At 44.2% G+C, this 23,406-nt stretch overlaps 1 protein-coding gene across 2 annotated transcripts; it reads left to right on the forward strand.

Annotated features, from left to right (window-relative positions):
• The first annotated feature begins 2,751 nt into the window (after positions 1-2,751).
• On the forward strand, positions 2,752-21,429 carry LOC126994446 (uncharacterized). Of its 2 annotated transcripts, none has more exons than XM_050853764.1 (5): positions 2,752-3,285; positions 3,868-4,031; positions 5,043-5,270; positions 11,238-11,405; positions 21,367-21,429. In XM_050853764.1, exons 3-5 carry the CDS (start codon positions 5,096-5,098, stop codon positions 21,375-21,377), a joined length of 354 nt encoding a protein of 117 aa, XP_050709721.1. In that variant the 5' UTR covers positions 2,752-3,285; positions 3,868-4,031; positions 5,043-5,095; the 3' UTR covers positions 21,378-21,429. The 2 variants fall into 2 exon arrangements, 1 of the variants encoding a protein (XP_050709721.1); XR_007749127.1 differs by lacking the exon at positions 21,367-21,429 and adding an exon at positions 10,783-10,894 and having other exon boundaries at positions 2,756-3,285; positions 11,238-11,568.
• Positions 21,430-23,406: the final 1,977 nt, after the last annotated feature.

Consider the following 23,406-nt stretch of genomic DNA (forward strand, 5'->3'; position numbering starts at 1 on the left):
GCAGCTCTTGTTCCTCCCTAACTATGTCTCTTTCATTTTTGCGTGGCTGTGGTAAAACTGTTGCCCGCAATAATCTGACCCATTGCATCACTGTTGTCGCATTTTCACATGTTTGAAATATACCTGACGTCACCACATGGAAATGATGTATTGTAGGCCTACAATACATTCCGACAACCAGAATCTGGTTGTGTCCAGCGGTCATGTGTGAGATACAAATAGCATCATTATGCAAGAACTCTGCTTTAGGCACTGAGAAATAGGGTTAGACGGGCAGACTTGAGTGACCATCGCTCGGCAGTCTGAGGCATGGAATTGTGTAATTTGTAAATCAAAGTAAGTTATTTAGCAGTGCTATCATATAAGCTTGGTATAATCATTTTTGAAATCCTTGACCATCAAAACCATGAAAAAGAGTTGTTGCACAACATTACATCACCACAAATGGCTGAAATATGGGCAAAAACGGGTTCTGGCAGCCATCTTGGACGCCATCTTGAATTTCTGAGCTCCCTGAAGCTTGCCATTGGGGCACCCCTTCTAATTTTTTTGAGAAGACCCATAAAAGACCCCATGCAAAATTTCATGCTTTTGTCCAGCCTGTAACGGTGTTTCCCCTAAGCCAGCACACTATGTTGGGTTGAGAAGAGCATGACAACGCCGCGGTGGCCAAGTGTTGTACAAATTTCTTTGTATTCACTCACAGATAGAGAATCAATCATAAAAAACATATCTGTTTTTATACTAGAGTGAGAGTGAAAGAGAGAGACACGGGGAGAGAGAGAGAGAGAAGGGTGTGAGAGGCACGGTACGCGAGGTCAGTTGGAGACATAGCACCAGTGTCTAGCGGGCTGTCTACGTCAGAGCCGCCACTTAAGATTTGCCGGACTTTAGCTAGTATCGGAATAATGGATTTATATCGGTTATCGGTTATCGCTTATATTTGTGTCTGCAGTTAACGAATATCGGTTATCACCGATAAGGTTTTCCATTATCAGTTATCGGGTATCGGGAATAAGGTTAATTTTCTGTTATCGTGCCCATCTATGGTCGTCACTACCGTCAGCATTAATACTTGCTGCGGCAGAGGCACTGGAAACAATCTTATGAGCGTTGGTCTTACTATTGGAGCTCCCGCCCCCCGGCCTCCTCGACCACCACGTCCTCGGGCCATATGTTCCCACTGGACGGACGTCCTTGGTGCAGTACGAGACGAATAACAAGTCCCCACGTTGTATCGTACAAACAACCCTTTGAGCAGAACCAGCAGCCGGAAATGATAGAAAAAAAATATTACTGATACTGAACAAGCAAACGCAAACTGTAACGGAAACGAGACAGGAATGTCACGGGATTGTGCTCCCGCTGCAAGGGCGCCAACCCACGTACATCATCGTCATCATCTGCAGGAAGGTAAACACAGCACGGGGCGCCGCTCTGCAACACGGAAGCTGAGGATCACCAGCGGCTGTCAGGCGGCAGGGAGTAGTGCAGTATGCTTAGTGTAGAGGAGAGTGCCAGAGGAAGAAGTGAGTATGTGTTCACGGGTTTATCTTTCTCAGTTGGTAAATGTGCCAGAACGAACTGTTGTAGGAATCTCCTTGATGCTCCTGTTCCTCTACCATACTGTATAGGAAACCAAGCCATTCAAGATGTACGAGATAACTATAAATATCTTGGGGTCAGGTGGTATTCATCCCTCAGGTTTCACTTGCATGTGAGAGAAATCACTGGCAAGGCTGGAGGCATTGGTTACTGTATTTTAAAGGGTACCCTTTGCTGATTTCATGAAGGCAGTTTTCATCTCTCATATTCACCCTATCTTGGACTTTGCCTCTGTGGTTTGGTTCACTGTTTATACAGGTGACATGACCCAGGCTTTTAGAAAATGTTCAGAGGAGATGGACCAAGAAAATTGCCGGTTTCACGATCTACCATATAGTGAACGTCTCGCTAGATTGAGTCTTGACTCCATTAAAGGAAGGTTGATCAGAGCTGATCCTATTATGGTGTTCAACATTCTGAAAGGGTTTTGTCCTAATCTAGGTCACCTCTTTGCTAAAAATCACAACAGACAAGCTTTTTGTGCCTCGTTACAACACTGATGTTCGAGCTCATGTCTTCTCAGTGCGGGTCATTAGCATTTGGAATAATTTACCAGAATCAGTTGTCTTGGTGAATTCTATTAATGCTTTTAAACAGCATCTCGACACTTCTTTTGGTCAAATTTTGTGTGATTTTCATTGACTTTGGGTTGTTGAGTATGACTTTGAATTGTAAAATTGTGTCCTGTGCTGTGCTGTGTCTCCACTCGGGATTGCCAACCTGACTGCATTGTCTTGCCACTTGCTCAAGAGTGTTATGGCAGTGGTTTGTGTGGTCTTGGTGATGCCACATTAGCCAACCATCAGATCATCTAAAGGACAATCTACTTGCTGTCTTGGTTGTAGGCGTCACCTGATTCTAGATGGGGTTCTCCCCATCTAGGTAAGAAATGTAGGTAAGAAACCACAATAATGAAACCACCTCCAGAACATTGCCCTGGGCTACACCACTCATAACATCTGTCCAGTCAAAAACTACACCATTCTTCTATACTCAGTAATATATATATATATATATATATATATATATATATATATATATATATATATATATATATATATATATATATATATATATATATATATATATATAAATATATATATATACACACACACACACACACACACACTATATATACGATACCATAAGTAATACTGCCTCTAGAACATTACCCTGGGCTGCACCACTCATAACATCTGTCCAGTCAAAAACTGCACTATATTCAGTAAGATCATAAATATATACCACAAATAATGAGACTAAAACATTGCCCTGGGGTACTCCACTTGTCTTTCCCATCAAAAATTGTAACATTCACTTGTACTGTCTGCTTGATAGGTCTCAAATAAAGGAACAAGACTTCAGACAAAAGCCAGATTGGTGAGGATCATTGTGCTGGAACATCATCATCATTTCATAGACGCCTGCTCCTAGGAGCTGCCACCAGGGGACGGCCACGGCAGAAGAGTTTCCAACTGTAACGCATCACAGCAATGCTAGGGATGCTAACACAGGCCTCCCCACAGAGTAGCAGAGGGCAGAGGGCGGCGTGCGGCCCTGCATTGCATCAAATCAGCTGCCCCATCACGGCCATGCCCACGCCCGTCATTCTGGGCCAAGGAGAACCTCGGGTGGCAGGCAGCACAGCGGGGGAGGCGGCAGTGCCAGGCCAGGAGGAATGTAAGGGGGAGGAGGAGGAGAGGTGTATTTTGGGATATCTGTTGCCTTGTCTCTCTGTCCCTCCACTTGTATGATCTTCTACAGTATCTCAGCTTCTTTCTAGTTTTCTCATTGCTTTAGCTTTCCTTCTTGTGGTCTGCAGTGTGTTGGCTGCTGGAGTGGAAGCTCACAGTGTCAGCCTTCCTCCCTTTCTGCCTGATTTGTCTCTCATAATAATAACTGTAATAAGAAGGAAAAGGAGGAGGAAGGGGAGCTCAAGTTGGCTTGTAACACTTTTTGCTTCAGCTCTTGGAAATCAAACTAAACTAAACCATTTGTTTTACCACTATATGTTTACTATAAATAGTACATTCAAACCTCTGCAAAGTTGTGGTCAATTACTTGGTGTTCCTCTCACAACCCACGCCACAACTGGGCCACAATATTTGCTGATGTGTAGACTGACTGACATCTTGCAGGCTTTTAAGTTTAAATGTTCAAATAATACATGACATTATATCTCATGAAATCTTTATATAACATATGACATAATATAGCCCAAGAATTTATGTACGTATATACTGCATGAAATTACGTCTGCAGTTGGCGATGACATTTACCGTCTGGCGAGGGAGCAGCCGTGGGTGGTGGCAGCAACTCATCGAGCGGCGTGGAGGAGGGAGCCGCCAGGGTGGACCACGCCTACAGCCTGCACGTCACCGCCCGCCATGCACTAAGGGCTGTGGGCGTGCATGACCGCCAACCAAGTAAGGGACATGTTTTTAAACGTATCCTATTTTTGTGCATATGTCCATTTTCCTTGTCCTTGTATATCATTGTGTGTTCTCATCCTGTCCCTGTGTGCCCTGAAGTAAATTCCTTCTGTCCCTGTAAATACTTCTCGTCATAAGAACATTAGGAGTCTGCAAGGAACCACCACTGTGTGTCTCTGGGTATCCTCCCACACACACACACACACACACACACACACACACACACATTGCAATCCATCTGTGTAGATTATGAATACGAATGATTTAGCTGAAATGAACAATGAAGAATAAAAATGTATACAAATATTTGGCCCATGAACAACTGTGCTCAACTGTAAAAAAACAAAAATAGATGATAAAACTCTGGAAAATATTGAAAAACGAGGAAATTAACAGCCAGCCTATCTTCCAGCCTCTCATTCTTCTTACCGTTGTCAGAGCAGCGTCCAGCAGGCTTTTATGTTGATGCATTCACTATTCCTTTTCCCTCCTCCTCTCTCTCTTCTCTTTCTCTTCCTGTCTCCCTTCTCCTTTCCTTTCCTCCTCTTTCTCTTCCTTTCCCTCCTCCTCTTTTCTTCCTATCCCTTCTCTTCCTCCTTTTCTTCCTCTTCAAAGCATATATATTAGGTAAGGAGTTTGAGGTGGAGATATAGATAGAAAGAGAAGGAGAAGAAGTAGGAGGGGGCAGGAAGAGAAGGAGGAGCAGGGGATAGGAAGAGAAAGAGATGTAGGAAGAGGAAGAGGGGGAGGGTGTTTGTAGTGCGAGCCAGTCCTTCAAAACCATTCTGTCCTAAATGTTGGCCCTGAAACATTGGTGTGTGCTCATTCTCTTTTCCTTGGTGAGAGCAGCGTCCAGCAGGCTTTTTTGTCGCTGCTAATGTGATTTTTGTCCATTAAGCTGCCTCCCTTGCTGTTGAAAGAAGCTTGTAGCGACTGCACTCTTCCCTCTGTACGTGCATTGTCTCCTATAGTAATGCCTTGATGAATGCTGCTTTCCCATTTCAGAGACTCAGCCCAGAGGAAGAGCCAGGCCAGCACCACCACAGGGACAGAGGACGATGAGGAGAGTGTTCCAACGCTGCTCCAACTCAAGGTTCATAGGCCACACGCTGAGCCCTGCCAAGATGTCCTGCCAGGTGGTCGGCCTCCACCCCTACACCTCCCACTGGTTCCTCCTGCTGCCCCACTACAAGGATGTGCCAAGTATGCCCTCCAGCCTGCAGTCCTTGGATGGTGAGTGCAGTAACGTGCCCCATGCCTCACCCACCCTTGCCTTCATGTCACCTGGCAATGCAACTCTGCCTCAGACTCCAGTAATTTATGTTCACCCACCCTGCTGCCAGCATTTGTTAGGATATAGGAACACACCAATGCTTTTTATTCCCTTTCTCCTCCTCCTCCTCCTTTAGATAGTCTATTTCAGAGAGACACCAACACAATAACACGCAGCAACGGTATGAAGTTGAAGGAAACTGATGTAACACATTGGTGCGCAAAAGTTTTTCAATAATAGAGTCGTCGATCACTGGAATAGACTCCCACCGTCAGTAGTTAGCGCACAGAGTATCAATAGCTTCAAGTCTTCATTGGATAAGTACTTCAGGGATATAAGATTATACTGACCCTTCTTCGCATGTTTTCAGACAGATTGCAGCAAGACCTCAACCTAAATCCATATTATTCTCTCCCACAACCTAGATTGCAAGTAGCGTAAGTTAACAAAAGAGTAAAGTAACAGTTAATGTCCGCATGACAGATGGAGTGATGTTGGGGTGCAGTACGGTGACAGGTTACTGGTGCTTGCATAGTACCTCCGGTAAAACGAGGATCAAGCCTCCACCTCACCCATCGTGAGTATTAGGGGGGATTCTGGGCTGTCCTGTGTAGGCCACTTGGCCTCTTCAAGTCTGCCTGTGTTTCTATGTTCTTATGTTCTTATGTAATGAAGTCATTTTCCCCCACAGCTTAGGTTACCAGTAGTGTAAGTTAAGGGTAGTAATTTCCTCTTATTTCTCTCTTTACTATAAAATTTCCATGTCCCTTTCTTCCTTAAAGGTACATGGTGTTCTCTTCTAACTATTTCCTGCACGTTGCCGGAGGGAGAGGTGGGTGGGAAGGAGCCTTCATCTTTTCTGTCCTGTTCTACCACACGTAGATTACTAGTAGTAGCGGTAGTAAACTGACACCCTCGCCATAGACCGATAGGTCTTCTAGTGTCTGTTCTTCCTATGTATTCCTCCTCTTCCCCCTCCTCCTCCTGTTTTACTACTCTCCATTATCAATCAGTCAGCCAGCACCAAGCTTAACAAGGACAAAAGGCATATTTAAATGCATTTTTACCATGATAAAAAAGTATAAAAATATAGTGGAAAATTACAGAGTTGGCAATGATTAAATCAAATTGATTTAATCAAATGATTAAATCATTGATTTTTTTTACTAAAAAATCATGATTTTTTTTTTTTTAACTAAAAGTCTTCCATAAGTTAAATGATGTGCTCCAAAGATGGTAAAGTAAAACAACCTATTCATATGTATTGATTCATTTATTCTCTTCGAGGTATATACCCCCCCCCAAAAAAAAAAAAAAATAAATAAATAAATAATCCTACATTGTTATATCCTCTTGCTCTAATGTTGCCAACTTGCCATATGTTTTTTACTTGGTAAAAAATCGGGCGCCTTCTAAGCATCAAAACTATTCCAAGGGTGTCAGGCCTATCAAAACGCCAAAAAGACTATCTTTTCACAGCATCCACCCAGCTGTATCTTATCAAGTGATAAAAAAGCTTACACTGCCTGGATGTTTTCAAATAATCAAAACACTAGATGGCTTCAAAGCATCAAAAATGGATAAAATCAAATCAATGCATCCAAAACTTCATATATTTCCAAAATGTCAAAAACATCTTCAGATCTTAGCAAAACATCGACACATTATGTTCAGGTCCAGCAGATGAAGCGCGAGGCAGCACAACAAGATACATATCAATATCAGTCTTTATTTCAAGTGACTTTTTTTTACAATAAATAACCTAAGAACCATAAAATTGAGAGTGTCATTCTTCCCTCTGAAGACTGGGGGTTGCAATTAATCAGCAGCGTTCAAAACTAGAAATGAAGCAGCAGTATTTCATATCTTGCTGAGTGAATATTTCTAATCACTCCTGCACCTGGCCCCTGCAGATAGGACATGGATACCTCATGGTTTCTGTGACGCTGTTGCAGCCTACACAGACCTGTGCATTATTGCAAGGCCTGAAGCAGATCATTCTCTCTAGGGGTGCCAGACACACAGCGCAGGGACAATGATTCTGTTGCTGAGAAGGTTGATTTTCTTAGTCAACAGCAGCTTCATCAGCATCATCTGAATCGTATCTGTCTCGAGTGTGGGCCGCCTCTAGAAACTAAAGGTGCCTGTCCATCGTGTGGCCCACAGCTGAGATAAACTGCATATGAATATACTGTCCATTTCCATGGTGGATCTTACCCCGGATAATGGAGTAGTTGGCCGGCATCTTATTGATAGATGGCACTTTACATTTCTGTTAATTCCTCAGGCTGAAGTGCTCCTGGTGCTACAAGGTACAGACCCCGTTCTGATCTGTCAAGGGTATGACTGAGGCTTTCATTGATATTGCCTCGTGACCCCGAACAGAGTATCACTTGTTAGTTCGAGAATTTGGTTCCCAAGTTAGTCTCGATCATACTGTGTCACACCACTTTACTCGTTGATGTAGAAACATTTGCATTAATGGTAGTTGTGATGGTGTACCATTGTCAGGTAGTTGTGATGGTGTACCATTGTCAGGTAGTTGTGATGGTGTACCATTGTCAGGTAGTTGTGATGGTGTACCATTGTCAGGTAGTTGTGATGGTGTACCATTGTCAAAGTCGTAATACCCATAGTGTCATCATGGACTAGACTTTTGATGCTTTGATAACTTTGATTTTTTTTATGCTCAGATGACTTTTAACAATTTGATGCTTTGATAACATCTGGATTTATTGATATATTGATGCCTTCTCATTTTTGATGCATTGAAATGATATGAACTTGTTGCTACACTGATGGGATAAGGGTAAAAAGCTGTTTTTGACAAAATGGAAACATTGGAAAATTTGATGGATTTAGTTTTTTGCTGATTTGATGAAATGACAGGACCAGTTTTTGACACATTGATGCTCCCCCCAAAATCCTCCTCCTTTAGTCTTTACTAACTTGGCAGGCAATGTATCATAATAATAACCAAGGTTAGCAACCAAACAGTAACAGAAGTAGATATTCTTCTCTGTGGTAATAATATAATATTCTGTCATGAAAATGACAACTTCAGGCAACTCTATCTGTCCTAAACCTGCTCCTGTACCAACTACAAACAAGTATTGAACAAGTATGTATCTGGATCCTTGACTGTGCTCAGACTTACAGGCCCTAAACTTAAACTTAAAGTAACCTATGGAGACTTTCAAATCACTCAGCAGGATATATATTTATAAAAAAAAATAATAATAATAAAAAAATCTGAAAATTAAAAAAAAAAAATCAATGATTTTTTGATTTCTTTGATTTAAAAAAAAAAAAATCACCAACCCTGGAAAATTATTCTAGCTACTCCTTCTCCTCTACCCCCCAACACCCCACTGCATTAGAAAGCTGGACAGCATAACGATAGGCTTGATCAAGGTCATTCATTATGTTTGAGTGCCTGCAGTGGCCGGCCCTCACTACCAGTGCATGATGGATGAGTGGAACAGAACTGGCAGCCATGAGGTGGGTGTCATAATGAGACTCCTTCAGGAAAACTAGAATTAATCCTTGGCAGAGAGGACTGGTGCCATTACTTACTAGAACTATCAACAGTGGTGTTCCACAGGGCTCTGTCCTATCACCCACTCTGTTCCTGTTATTCATCAATGATCTTTCCATAACAAACTGTCCTGTCCACTCATACGCTGATGGCTCAACTCTGCATTATTCAACTTCTTTCAACAGAAGACCCTCTCAACAGGAATTACATGACTCCAGGCTGGAGGCTGCAGAACGCTTAACCTCAGACCTTGCTATCATTTCTGATTGGGATAAAAGGAACCTTGTGTCCTTCAATGCCTCAAAAACTCAATTTCTCCGCCTATCAACTCGACACAATCTTCCAAACACCTCTCCCATATTCATCAATAACACTCAGCTGTCACCTTCTTCAACACTAAATATCCTCGGTCTATCCTTCACGACAAATCTCCCCTCGAAACTTCACATCTCTCTCACTAAATCAGCTTCCTCAAGGTTGGGCGTTCTGTACAGTCTCCGCCAGTTCTTCTTCCCCGCACAGATGCTTTCCATATATAAGAGTCTTGTCCGCCCTCGTATGGAGTATGCATCTCACGTGTGGGGGGGCTCCACTCACACAGCTCTTCTGGACAGAGGGGAGGCTAAGGATCTACGTCTCATCAGCTCTCCTCCTCTTGTTGATAGTCTTTACCTCTTAAATTCCGCCGCCATGTTTCAACTCTTTCTATCTTCTATCGAAATTTTCATGCTGACTGCTCTTCGAAACTTGCTAACTGCATGCCTCCCCCCCTCCCACAGCCACGCTGCACACGACTTTCTACTCAAGCTCGTCCCTATACTGTCCAAACCCTTTATGCAAGAGTTAACCAGTATCTCCATTCTTTCATCCCTTCACTGGTAAACTCTGGAACAGCCTTCCTTCGTCTGTATTTCCTCCTGCCTATGACTTGACTTCTTTCAAGAAGAGAGTATCAAGACACTTCTCCACCCGAAATTGACCTCTCTATTGGCCACTCTAGACTTATTGCTGTATGAGCGGAACAGTTATTTTTTTTTTTTACATCTTTTGTTGCCCTTGAGTTGCTCTCTGTGCTGTAAATAAAAAAAATAGACCATTAAATAATGAGAGTAAACTTATTTGCCCGGTTAATATTGATAGAAAATAATAGAATACAAAAAATGGAGAATATATATAGTAAAGTCACAACCATAAGTATTGTATGGCCACGGGGACGCTCACATAACTCACGACTCATGTAACTCTTAGAATGGGAAGGGCAGCTACATGGAGGCTTACCCAAGTTGACCGTATGGGGTGCAGTCAGCGGGTGAGTGAAGAGACGCACCTTAAACATGCTCCTTGTTAGCAGTGGTGACTAGCTGTCAGCAAGCATGCAGGCAGGCCGTCACTGTTTTGCCACCCTCAGAATATACTGCAAGTGTTTGTGACAAGTATAATTATGGCTTGGCCAAAGACATAGTTGCCCCCTTTGTGTTACATGACTGTTGGTAATATTCCTTACAGTGTCTTGCCACCCTCAGAATATACTGCAAGTGTTTGTGACAAGTATAATTATGGACTGGCCAAAGACATAGCTGCCCCCTTTGTGTTACATGACTGTTGGTAATATTCCTCACAGTGTCTTGCCACCCTCAGAATGTGCTGCAAGTGTTTGTGGTTTAACTCTATCCTCTCCAAGGGAACTGGAGTACTCTAATGATGGTGATTATTACTGATGTCACTGCTTAACTTGTGTGTGTGTGTGTGTGTGTGTGTGTGTGTAACCAATATACATTTTTTGCTCTGCCAGTCACTAGGATTATCTTAGGTTGAATTTCTCATGTTGAAAGTCCGACATCATGTGTAACCAAGCCTAAAACGATTATCTGATCTAGAACTCCTCACATGAAAAGTCCAGCATGATGTGTAAGTCTGTGGCGCGCACCTTTCAGACCCTCCGCGTGCCGTGGATTAAGGCCAACCTTAACGTGTGCATATCTGGTGAGCTCTGGGACCACCCTGCCCTCCCTCACCCACAGGGATGAGCTTATCAAGGAGTGGGCGGTAAGGAGCCAGGCCTCACGTTGCCTCTCTTCCTGCCAAAGAGATAACAGGCTGAGGGTGCTGGAGAAAGTGCTCCTACTCCTCCTTATGCAGTGCTTTTGTTATGTCACTGATTGATGTACTTTGTCTGCCCTTGGATAGGTAAAGAATCATTTAGATATGCAGCATTGCTGGCCTGCTTTTAATGAAGGCTGTTTTCATGCCTCTCTCTAGGCTCATGGGATGAGTTCATTGATGATAAAGAATTAAATAAAAGCTCAGAAGTGTTAGAGGAAGGTAGCTGGTGAAGATGCAGCTCTCCAACAGCCCAACATAACTGCCACTTTTATCCTCCTCCCTGCAGAAACCCTCCACACTCTGACCTGTGTGTTGGCCCGCCATGTGTACGCCCTCGGCCTCAGCAGTCTGCCGCTGGAGCGCGTCGGTGAACGGCGACTCGTCAGGAGGGGCTTCACCAAGCGCTCCGGCCTGGATGTTAGTGCTGAGTGTTGCCTCCCAGATAGTGAAGTCGGTTAGTCTGAATTGGTCTTAGAAATCACTACGTTTACCTCAGTTTACTAAGGAGGAAATTACACTGAAATCTAGGCGTCCGGATTCTGATGTGCAGGGATTTGTAAGGGATGTGAGTGCCTGAGTGTTGCTGTTGGTGTCGTGGAAGTCCAGGAGTCTGAATTGGTCTGAAAATCCCAGTAAAATTTATTTTTGCTAACGGGGATTTTGTAAGCTGAAATATAGTTGTCCAAATTCTGAAATGCAGGAAATTCATAAAGTAACAAGTGCCAGAGTGCTGGTAGTGATTCAGTAACAGTCTGTCAGTACAAATTCCATTGCTCTGAAGAATCTTAATTTTATAACCTGAATTTACTGAGGTGGGAAGTTGTCAGCTGATGCAGGATTGCCCAAAGAGACATCCTACCTACCATCCTGTCCTTCATCCCATCCTAAAACACATCCTAGCACCCTGTCCTTGAACCCATCCTAAAACACATCCTAGCACCCTGTCCTTGAACCCATCCTAGCACCCTGTCCTTGAACCCATCCTAAAACACATCCTAGCACCCTGTCCTTGAACCCATCCTAAAACACATCCTAGCACCCTGTCCTTGAACCCATCCTAAAACACATCCTAGCACCCTGTCCTTGAACCCATCCTAAAACACATCCTAGCACCCTGTCCTTGAACCCATCCTAAAACACATCCTAGCACCCTGTCCTTGAACCCATCCTAAAACACATCCTAGCACCCTGTCCTTGAACCCATCCTAAAACACATCCTAGCACCCTGTCCTTGAACCCATCCTAAAACACATCCTAGCACCCTGTCCTTCAACCCATCCTAAAACACATCCTAGCACCCTGTCCTTGAACCCATCCTTTCCTTTTGTCTCATCAACACCAGAGAGCAGTTCAGCATGCTCTCTAAAGACAGTTCCTCTCTCTTTTTACACCACACAACATTCACACAACACACACACATTTCCCAAAATTCAAAATTTAAAATGGCGAAAACTTACAGAGCCTCGGGAGTCCCCTGCCTGGGGGATACCATAAATTCCCCAGGAGGACTCCCTTCTGGCTGCCAACTTGAGAGGCGTCCTGATAACTCCTAAAACCTCCTCCTTATCAATTTCTGCAACATTCGCAGTCTTCGTTCTAATTTTCATTCTTTGGAACACCATTTCTCCTTTAAACCACACCTTCTCTTCCTCACCGAAACACAGGTTTCTGAGGCTACTGACAGTTATCTCTACTCTATTCCCTCCTACTATCTCTATCCTAAATTTCAATTCAAAGCTGGATGTTGTGCCAACGTGCGCAACGACATCACTTGCTCTCATGCCCACGACCTTCACTCCAGAATTTTCTACCATCTGGCTAAGACTTCATTGTCATTCTATTACTAAATACATCTGTGCTGTTTATCTCTCACCTAACTCTACTAACTATGTAAAATTCTTTGACTATTTGAACTCAAAAGTGGAGCACATCTTGACCCACTCTCCCTTCGCTGAAATCTCCATCTTGGGAGATTTCAATGTTCACCACCAGCTTTGGCTTTCATCCTCTTTCACTGACCAGCCAGGTGAACAAGCCTACAACTTTGCTCTCCTCAATGACCTAGAGCAGTTGGTTCAGCACCCTACTCGTATTCCTGACCATCTTGGAGACAGGCCTAACATTCTACACTAAGAAGACCTCTTCCTTACCTCTAATCCTTCTGCATACTCTGTCAAACTGTTCTCTCCGTTGGGCTCCTCCTCCTTATTTCTGTATCCTGTCCTATCGCTCCTGTACATCCTCTGGACCCACCGAAGAGGCAATGCTTCTGGCATTTTGCTTCAGCTCGGTGGGACGACCTGAGGATGTACTTTTCCGATTTCCCGTGGAATGATTACTGCTTCCAGGATAGAGACCCCTCTGTGTGTCCTCAGCGCATCACAGAGGTGATTGTCTCTGGAATGGAGGCATACATTCCACGTTCTTTCTCTACTCCTCACGCTAAAAAGCCTTGGTTTAATCACGCTTGTTCTCGTGCTATAAAAGATAGAGAGGCAGCTCACAAAAGGTTCCAGAGCCTTCGAACACCCGCTAACTTTGACCTTTACATTTCAGCCCAGAATCGTGCCAAATCTATTCTCCGACTTACCAGAACTTCTTTTATCAATAGAAAATGTCAACATCTTGCTTCTTCTAATTCTTCCCGTGATTTCTGGCATCTAGCCAAAAATATCTCCTCCAGTTTCACTTCTTCCTCTTCCTCCTCTCCTTAACCCTGACGGCAGCACTGCCGTCTCATCTGTCTCTAAGGCTGAAGTCTTCGCTCAAACTTTCTGTAAGAACTCCACCCTGGACGATTCTGGGTATATTCCTCCTACTCATCCCCCCTCTGACTCCTTTATGCCTGCTATTAAAATTCTTCCAAATGATGTTTTCTATGCCCTCTCTGGCCTCAACTCTCAGAAGGCTTATGGACCTGATGGAGTGCCTCCTATTGTCCTTAAAAACTGTGCTTCCGTGTTGACACCCTGCCTGGTCAAACTCTTTCGTCTCTGCCTATCAACATCTACCTTTCCTTCCTGCTGGAAGTATGCCTTTGTACAGCCTGTGCCTCAGAAGGGTGACCGTTCCAATCCTTCAAACTACCGCCCTATAGCTTTACTTTCTTGTCTATCTAAAGCTTTTGAATCAATCCTTAACCGGAAGATTCAAAAGCACCTTTCCACTTCTAACCTTCTATCTGATCGCCAGTATCTAAGTTATTCCCAGAGACTGAAGGCTTTGGACTTGTACTCTGTCCATGGTCGGCTGCTACGACATGACATGGTAAAGTATTGGCAAATATTTCACGGTTTTTGTGCTAGTGCCACCGAGGATATGTTTGTCAGTCCACCTCTTGGCACCACAAGAGGCCGTCAGTATAAGGTTGCACCCTAAATCTATTAACAGTGGTGTCCCGCAGGGCTCTGTCCTATCTCCCACTCTCTTTCCGTTCTTCATTGATGATCTCCTTTCCAAAACGAACTGTCCTATCCATTCTTATGCCGATGACTCCACTCTGCATTACTCAACTTCTTTTAATAGAAGACCCACTCCACAGGAACTTAACGATTCAAGGCTGGAGGCAACAGAACGCTTAGGGCAAGAGGAACCTGGTGTCCTTCAACGCCTCAAAAACACAGTTTCTCCACTCAACACAATCTTCCAAACAACTATCCCCTATTCTTTGACAACACTCAGCTATCACCTTCTTCAACACTAAACATCCCTGGTCTATCCTTAACTCAAAATCTCAACTGGAAACTTCATATCTCATCTCTTACTAATTCAGCTTCCTCGAGGCTGGGCGTTCTGTACCGTCTCCGCCATTTCTTCTTCCCCGCACAGTTGCTGTCCATATACAGGGGCCTGGTCCGCCCTCGTATGGAGTATGCATCTTGTGTGGGGGGGGTCCACTCACACAGGTCTTCTTGACAGAGTGGAGTCAAAGGCTCTTCATCTCATCAACTCACCTCCTCATACTGATAGTCTTCTACCTCTCAAATTCCGCCGCCATGTTGCCTCTCTTTCTATCTTCTATCGACATTTTCATGCTGACTGCTCTTCTGAACTTGCTAACTGCATGCCTCCTCCTCCTGAACCCCGCTGCACACGACTTTCTACTCATGCTCATCCCTAGACTGTCCAAACCCCTTATGCAAGAATCAACCAGCTCCTTCACTCTTTCATCCCTCGCGCTGGTAAACTCTGGAACAATCTTCCTTCATCTGTATTTCCTCCTGCCTACGACTTGAACTCTTTCAAGAAGAGGGTATCAGGACACCTCCTCCTGAAATTGACCTCTCTTTTGGACACTCCTTGACCTCTATTCAGGAGCAGTGAGTAGAGGGCTTTTTTTTTTCTTGTGCCCTTGAACTGTCTCCTTAGCTGTAAAAAAAAAAAAATCCTAAAAATCATCCTAGCACCCTGTCTTTGAACCCATCCTAAAACCCATCCTAGCACTCTGCCCTTGAACCCATCCTAAAACACATCCTAGCACCCTGTCCTTGAACCCATCCTAAAACACATCCTAGCACCCTGTCCTTGAACCCATCCTAAAACACATCCTAGCACCCTGTCCTTGAACCCATCCTAAAACACATCCTAGCACCCTGTCCTTGAACCCATCCTAAAACACATCCTAGCACCCTGTCCTTGAACCCATCCTAAAACTGTTGTGATACAGTGACTTTACCGTACCCAACGTTTATGTTTCTCAAGACACATGAACCACACCAAGACAACTCCAAAAAGACACACAAACCACTTACCACTAATACAGCAGGGGTGCCTGGCTTTCCCTACAAGCACCTCCCAGCGTTACAACGATAATCCTAACAGGCCTGATAGTAATACCTAGTTGTAATCACTGTAGGAGGCACTTATCTTTCGAAGGGTTTCAAAAGAAGTGGTCTCTTGAAGTAAGTTCTGGAGGAGTACTGTTGTCCTCGAGACTAAGTTTAAATCAGCACTGCCGCGAGTTAATATGGGGCGAAAGCGCTGAGGTGTTGTTAGCTTGAGAGCAGGTGATGTTGTGGGCCGAAAGCCAACCATGTAGGTCAGAAGGGGTATTTTGAATTATCCTTGCCGCAAGGGCAATTATTTATTATTTCATGAAAGGAAACACTGAACTATTGTTATTCCTTTCATGGTAAATGTGTTTAGTCTTCAGGCAGTGAATACGATGATACTGTCTCGGTCTGGGAGCCGATGAGCGAAGTATGTAAGTACCATCCAAGGCTTATTTGAGCTCAGACGATACTCTTAGTTGGCTTGAACTCTTGGCCCGAGACTAGTTCCATAAAGGAAATCGTTAATTTGTCTAATCCCCTGGTTAACTGACCTAATTCCTAACAAAACACATCCTAGCACCCTGTCCTTGAACCCATCCTAAAGCACGTCCTAAAACACATCCTACCATCCTGTCCTTGAACCCATCCTAAAACACATCCTACCATCCTGTCCTTCAACACATCCTAAAACACATCCTAGCACCCTGTCCTTCAACACATCCTAAAACACATCCTACCATCCTGTCCTTCAACACATCCTAGCACCCTGTCCTTGAACCCATCCTAAAATCATGTCCCTTAGCCCTTCCTCAAACCCATCCTGGCACTCCTCTTCCACCATTAACGGTAAAAAATCCGAATGGGGTAATGTTACCAGTGGGGTTCATCAAGGTTCAGTTTTAGGCCTGCTTTTATTCATTGTCTATTTCAATGACATAGACAATGGGATAACTAGTGACATAGGTAAATTTGCAGATGACACAAACATAGGTCGCACTATTAGGACAAGGGAGGATGTTAGAGCACTGCAGGAGGACCTTAACAAACTGTCAGCTTGGTCAGAGAAATGGCAGATGAGTTTTAATATCACCAAGTGTAGCGTACTAAGTGTAGGAACACAAAACCCATTACACGGGTATAGTTCAGACTCCACAGCGATAGGCAGGTCTAAGTGTGAAAGGGATCTGGGAGTGTTGGTGATCTCTGACCTAAAACTAAGGAAGCAATGTATTAGTGCGAGGAATAGGGCTAACAGGGTATTGGGTTTTATTAACAGGACGGTAACCAACAAAAGTGCAGAGGTCATTCTCAGACTCTATTTAGCGTTAGTTAGGCCACACTTAGATTATGCTGTCCAGTTTTGGTGCCCACACTACAGAATGGACATCAACTTGCTAGAATCAGTTCAGAGGAGGATGACCAAGATGATTCAGGGACTGAGGAACCTCTCATATCAAGATAGGCTGAAACATCTAAACTTACATTCTCTAGAAAGATGAAGAGTGCGGGGAGATCTGATAGAAGTATTCAAATGGGTCAAGGGTTACAATAAAGGCGATATAAGTAAATTACTGAGAATTAGCCAGCAGGATAGAACTCGCAGTAATGGATTTAAATTAGAAAAGTATAGATTTAGGAGGGAAATTAGCAAGCATACTTTTATCTAGTTTTTAGAGGCAGGAGCGATGGCCAGAGGGCGGCAGAAGAGAAAGGAATGTATGAGACTGGTGTCTATTAATGTGAATGGTTTAGGTGGTGAGGAAAAGAGGAGAGTGATGATTGAAATTTTTTTAATGTTAGAGTGGATGTGTTGGGAGTGAGTGAAACACATATTCGAGGAACTGGTGTGAGTGATGGTAGAGAGGGTACGTGGGAGGGTGTGCCTGGGGGGGTTGTATGGACGGGGATAGATGAGAAGTATGGAGGCAGGAGTAAGGAAGGATGTGCTATTGTGATGTCTGAAAGAGTGTGGAATGGTGTGACTGATTATGGTTGGAAGGGATCAGGAATTGTGTGGGTGAAAGGAGAAGACTGAGAGAAAGGGAAGCTTTTTGGGAGGAAGTGAATGCATGTTTGAAGAGTTTTGAGAAAGAAAGGAAACTTTTTATGATGGGAGATATGAATGCTAAAGTGGGTGATGAATGTGTGATGGATGTGGTGGGAAAATGGGGGATAATGGAGAGTGCCTGGTGGATGTCTGTGCTGAGAGGGGAATGTTCCTAGCGAACACCTTCTTTCAGCACGAGAATATCCACCGATACACATGGAGGAGGGGAGAAGATAATGAGCAAAAAGGATTGATTGATTATGTGGCAGTAGATGAAAGGCTTAAAAAATAAATTTGTGACACAAAGGTAGTAAGAGGAATGTTCAATGGATCTGACCATCTTGCAGTGCTGGCAAAGTTAAAGCTGAAAGAAAAGTGGGTGTTTGAAAAGAAAGGTGAAGTAAAAAATGAAATATTGAAGATAGAAAAGTTACAGGAAAAATAAATAAAAGATGAGTATAACCATGAGATGGCAGAGGCCTTAAGTGAAAAATGGGAAAGTGTAAAAGATAATACAAATATTGAAAAAGGTTTTGGAACATTTTAAGAAATAACGGTAAATACAACAAAAAAGTGTTAGGGATGAAAGTGGTGAGAGATGGAAAAAGAAAAGGAAATTCCTGGTGGAGAAAAGAGATAAGGAGGATAGTAAAGGAGAAAAGGGAACTTTTTAAGAAAACTCAAGAAAGAAATGTGGCTAAACAAGTAAAAAGGGAAAGGAAAAAGAAATATAGAGAATGCAAAATGAAATTAAAACAAGCAATAAAAGAAAGTAAGAAGAGAGTTGATGAAGACTGGAAAAAGACTAAGTGAAAAATATAAAGGGAACAGGAAATCATGTTGGAAAGAAGTAAAAAACGAAAGAAATGCAGAAAATATCTCCTCAAATAAAATAAATGAAGTTATGGATGAGAATGGAAAGATGTTGAAAGACGGGGAAGCTGTGAAAGAGAGATGGAGAGAATATTTCAAAAACTTAATGAATTTTGAGGATGGACGTCCAGCAGCTGTAACAGCAGCAGTTTTGAGTAGAGGCAGAGGAGGAGTATATAAAGAAAGAACTATAACATATGAACAAGTAAATCAGGCAATAAAAAGATTATAAAATGGAAAGGCAGCAGGAATTGATGGAATCACAGCAGAAATGTTGAAGTGTGGAGGAGATGAAGTCGTGAAATGGATGGTCAAGATATGTGAAGTAGCATGGGAGGGGGGCAGCAGACTGGACAAAATCCATCATTGTCACAGTTTACAAGGGGAAGGGCAGGAGAGGGGAGTGTGGGAGCTATTGAGGTATACGTCTCCTGATAATACCCGGAAAGGTATATGGAAAAGTCATAATAGAAAGGGTGCAAAGACTTACAGAAGAGAAAATCAGTGAAGAACAAGGAGGCTTCAGGAAGGATCAGATATTTGCCTTCAGGATGGTAGTAGAAAAAAAAAATATTAGCAAAAGGAAAGAAACTTTACACTGCTTTCATGGATTCAGAAAAAGCTTATGACAGAGTCGATTGGATGGCATTGTGGGATGTTTTAAAGATATATGGTGTGGGAGAAAACTGCTTAAAGCAATAAAGTCGTTCTATGAGGATGCATCTGTGTGTCAAAATTAGTGGAAAAACAAGTGAACATTTAGAGATAAAAGTGGCCTAAGACAAGGGTGTCACCATGGTTATTCAATATTTATATGGATGGTGTCATTAGAGAAATGAAGGGCAAAGTTGGAGAAGTTGGAGTAAGACTGTTCGATGAGGGAGGAAGTGGGTACTGAATTCAGTACTGTTTGCTGATGACACGGTGCTCATTGCAGAAAGTGAGACTGGCCTACAAAATTTGGTCAGTGTTTTGACAGTGTCTGTAACAGGAAAAAGCTGAAAATGTCAACAAAAGTAAAATGATGGTTTGTGAGCAAAGTAGAAGTGAGGTTGTAGATTTTGTATGCCCTGAGAGTGGGAATTGAATGTGAAAAGAATGCAAAATATTTTGAATGGTGAAGAAATGGAGGAGGTCAATGAGTTTAAGTATCTTGATCAGTTATGTGCAAGCATGGTGGTACGGAGGAGAGACAAGAGAAAGGGCATTGCAAGGAAGAAGGGTGGTAGGGTCTTTGGGACGAATCATGAATGGCAGAAGTGTGAGCATGGAGGTAAAGAGGATTTGAGAAATAATAGTACCAACCTCACATATGTAAGTGAAACGTGGGCCTGGAATGAAAGTCAGAGGTCTAGAGTGCAGGCAGTGGAAATGAGTTATTTGAGGAGTGCTTGTGGTGAGTAGAATGGATGGAATGAGTAATGAAAGTGTGTACGAGCATTTTGGAATGTGTCACAGGGGTGAAGGGAAGAAGTGTGGAGTGGTGGAAGGAGTGAAGGACAGACTTTAAAGTGGTTTGGCCACATGGAGTGAATGGAGGAGAGTAAGATGACCAGAAGGGTGTATGTGAGCGAGATAGAAGGAGGGAATGTTGAGGACGACCTCCAGTGAAATGGAGGGATAGGGTGCAAGAGTACATTAGGGAGAGGGGGGAAAGATCCTTGAGAAACTTTGAGCAGGCAAGGAGGGAGTGTCTGGATAGAGGAAGATGGAAGCTCTTCTGCCGTGGCCATCCCCTGGTGGGAGCTCCTAGGAGCAGGCGTCGATTAAATGAATGAATGAATGAATTATCAAGCATTGGTTTAGTAATAGGGTGGTGGGGAATGGAATAGACTCAGCAATCACATAGTTAGTGCAAGGACGATAGCTTGTTTTAGAGTAGACTGGATAGCTACATGGACGAGGCTGACAGGTGGCAGTGAGGTGTGGGTGCAGTAAGGAGACAGGGTACTGGAGCGTACGCCCGTACCGAAAGTAAACGAGGATAAAGCCCCTACCTGTAACCGCTGAAACTACACCTCACCCATCGTGAGTAGTGGGGGGGAGCTGCCCTGTGTAGGCCACTCGGCCTCTTGCAGTCTCCCTATGTTCTTATGTTCTTCTTATGTTAGCACTCCTCATAACACCTCCCAGCACCTTCCTTCCTTCCCTTCTCAGCAGCCACACCCTTTAGTGCTGTTGAGGCTGGCAGCACTCCCCTCATAACACCTCCCAGCACCTTCCTTCCTTCCTTCTCAGCAGCCACACCCTTTAGTGCTGTTGAGGCTGGCAGCACTCCCCTCATAACACCTCCCAGCACCTTCCTTCCTTCCCTTCTCAGCAGCCACACCTTTAGTGCTGTTGAGGCTGGCAGCACCCCCTCATAACACCTCCCAGCACCTTCCTTCCTTCCCTTCTCAGCAGCCACACCCTTTAGTGCTGTTGAGGCTGGCAGCACTCCCTCATAACACCTCCCAGCACCTTCCTTCCCCTTCTCAGCAGCCACACCCTTTAGTGCTGTTGAGGCTGGCAGCACTCCCCTCATAACACCTCCCAGCACCTTCCTTCCTCCCTTCTCAGCAGCCACACCCTTTAGTGCTGTTGAGGCTGGCAGCACTCCCCTCATAACACCTCCCAGCACCTTCCTTCCTCCCTTCTCAGCAGCCACACCCTTTAGTGCTGTTGAGGCTGGCAGCACTCCCCCTCATAACACTTTCCAGCACCTTCCTTCCTCCCCTTCTCAGCAATCACCTAAGATGGAAGCCTTGGGTCTGCCTGGGTCCCTGCTGCCGCTGTGGTCACTCTCCTGCCCCTGCCCGTGCTGCAGCCCTCAGCCCTGACCTCACCTCATGAACTGCTCTGACGTGAAGGTGAGGAGAGTAGAGGTGTTAGTGTTTGTTTCTGTCCCTTTCTTCTTATCCTCTTCACTTGAGTGTCTTTGAGAACTATTTCTTATTTTTCATATTCGTGTCTGCTCATTATGGGGACTTTGATTGTGTCTATACCAGTTTTTACTTCCCCTTGATGCCCCTTTTATTGATCTATAATAATAATAATAATAATAATAATAATAATAATAATAATAATGTCTGGTATAGTTTTGATTCAGCCTCCTCTGTGTGTCCCTTAAACTACTGTAATGTCATGGTGGGGAGGGACAGAGGCATTGTGTGTGTTTGCAGCCCCTCCTGCTGTGTACTCCTGATTGCCTGCACCTCCCCTACACAGGAAACAGAGGGAGGCACCTACATGTGTTTATTAAGGTGGACAGCATGATTCTACTCTCACATGATAACTTCTTCAATGTGATGCCAGGGAATGAAGATGCAGCTAACTCTTGCATTACAAAGTTGGGCAGCTTGACTCTACTCCCCCTTTTTATCCTCACATATGATTACTTGGTCAACTTGCTGCCAGGGAGTGAAGATGCAGGCTAACTCTTGCGTTACAAAGCTGGACAGCATGATTCTGTTCCTATTTTTCACCCTCACTCATAATTACTTGGTCAACATGCTGCCAGGGAGTGAAGATGCAGGCTAACTCTTGCATTACAAAGCTGGACAGCATGACTCTATTCACCTTTTTCACCTGCATTCACAGGATCACTTGGTCAACATGCTGCTGAATAGTGGAAAGTGTGACGGTGGTGGCGGACAAGATCGCTGGCCCTTTCCACCTTGGCCATCCACCTCTACCACGAGTTGGCCCACCAAACACTCCACACCAAGGTTAACAAGGCCATCAATGTGCTCCAGGCATACCTCAAGGTTTGGCTTTACTCCCCTCGTTGTTTTGGTGGTGTAGTAAGTGTGGGTCAGGGATGTTGCGGGATTCAGTTCCCGTCTTTTGTCCCTCCCTCATCCCTGATCTCCCTGTCCTTATACCAACAAGAACCAGTCAGTCAGTCCCTCAAGGTCCGGGTATGCGGGTGAAGTGTTTTCACCTCAAGGAACTAGACGTCCCTGCCCTGCATAGTCTCAGGTCACCCTTGGACAAGGTGTAATACCTGATCTGTCTCCCGTGCCAGTGTCACGGTGAAGCCTCTGGGCAGCAGCAGTGGTGGATTGGATTGCAGGCAGAGGATCTCTTTATGAGACAATGGCTGGAGTTCCAGGGTCCTAGTCAGCTGGACCGTGCCTAATTATTTAGGCCTGCGGTGTAGAGGAGTGTGGCGACCTCTTCACTAAAAAGCCTCCCTGGGAACCAGTTGTCGGTGTGAGCTCCCCGTCCCTCCCTTCTATCGACGGTACTCCCATCCCTATTCTGCATAACAGCTGGTTCTTGTTTTCTCCTGAAAGAGATGTCTTCCGTGGGTCATTTGAGATTGTACCTCCCGGCTTCTAGGTGGAGTTTCTGAGGGTTTTTCTTATACTCAAGGAATATTTCAGCTTTTTTGTCTCTCAGGAAGGGCGTCTGATACTCTCTAGAGTTGGTGGAGAACACCTGGTGACAGGTGCCACTGGCCAGGCCTCGAAAGGGTCGCAGAGTTGGGTTAGACGTTTCGGAAAGTGGGAACGAATTGCTGATTCCTTTTCTTTCTTTGCCAGCTCTGCTCTGTGTGACTACACCGGCCCCATTCTATGGGACAAAACTTCAAGGACAATTGCTGAAAAGTGCCGGGTTGTGAAAGTCTCTCTCGTGACTGAGGCTCAGGACAAGCGATTGGTCTTTGAGGCATTTTCAAGACCCAGTGGGAGCGAACTCCCAGTGTTGGAGGCATCTAACACATCAGTATCTAATTTCCATGCACAATTTTTATCCAATTCAATTTATGGTCACACTTT

This window comes from Eriocheir sinensis, unplaced genomic scaffold (assembly GCF_024679095.1).
Source record: "Eriocheir sinensis breed Jianghai 21 unplaced genomic scaffold, ASM2467909v1 Scaffold8, whole genome shotgun sequence".
In the NCBI taxonomy this organism is placed as follows: Eukaryota; Metazoa; Arthropoda; class Malacostraca; order Decapoda; family Varunidae; genus Eriocheir; species Eriocheir sinensis.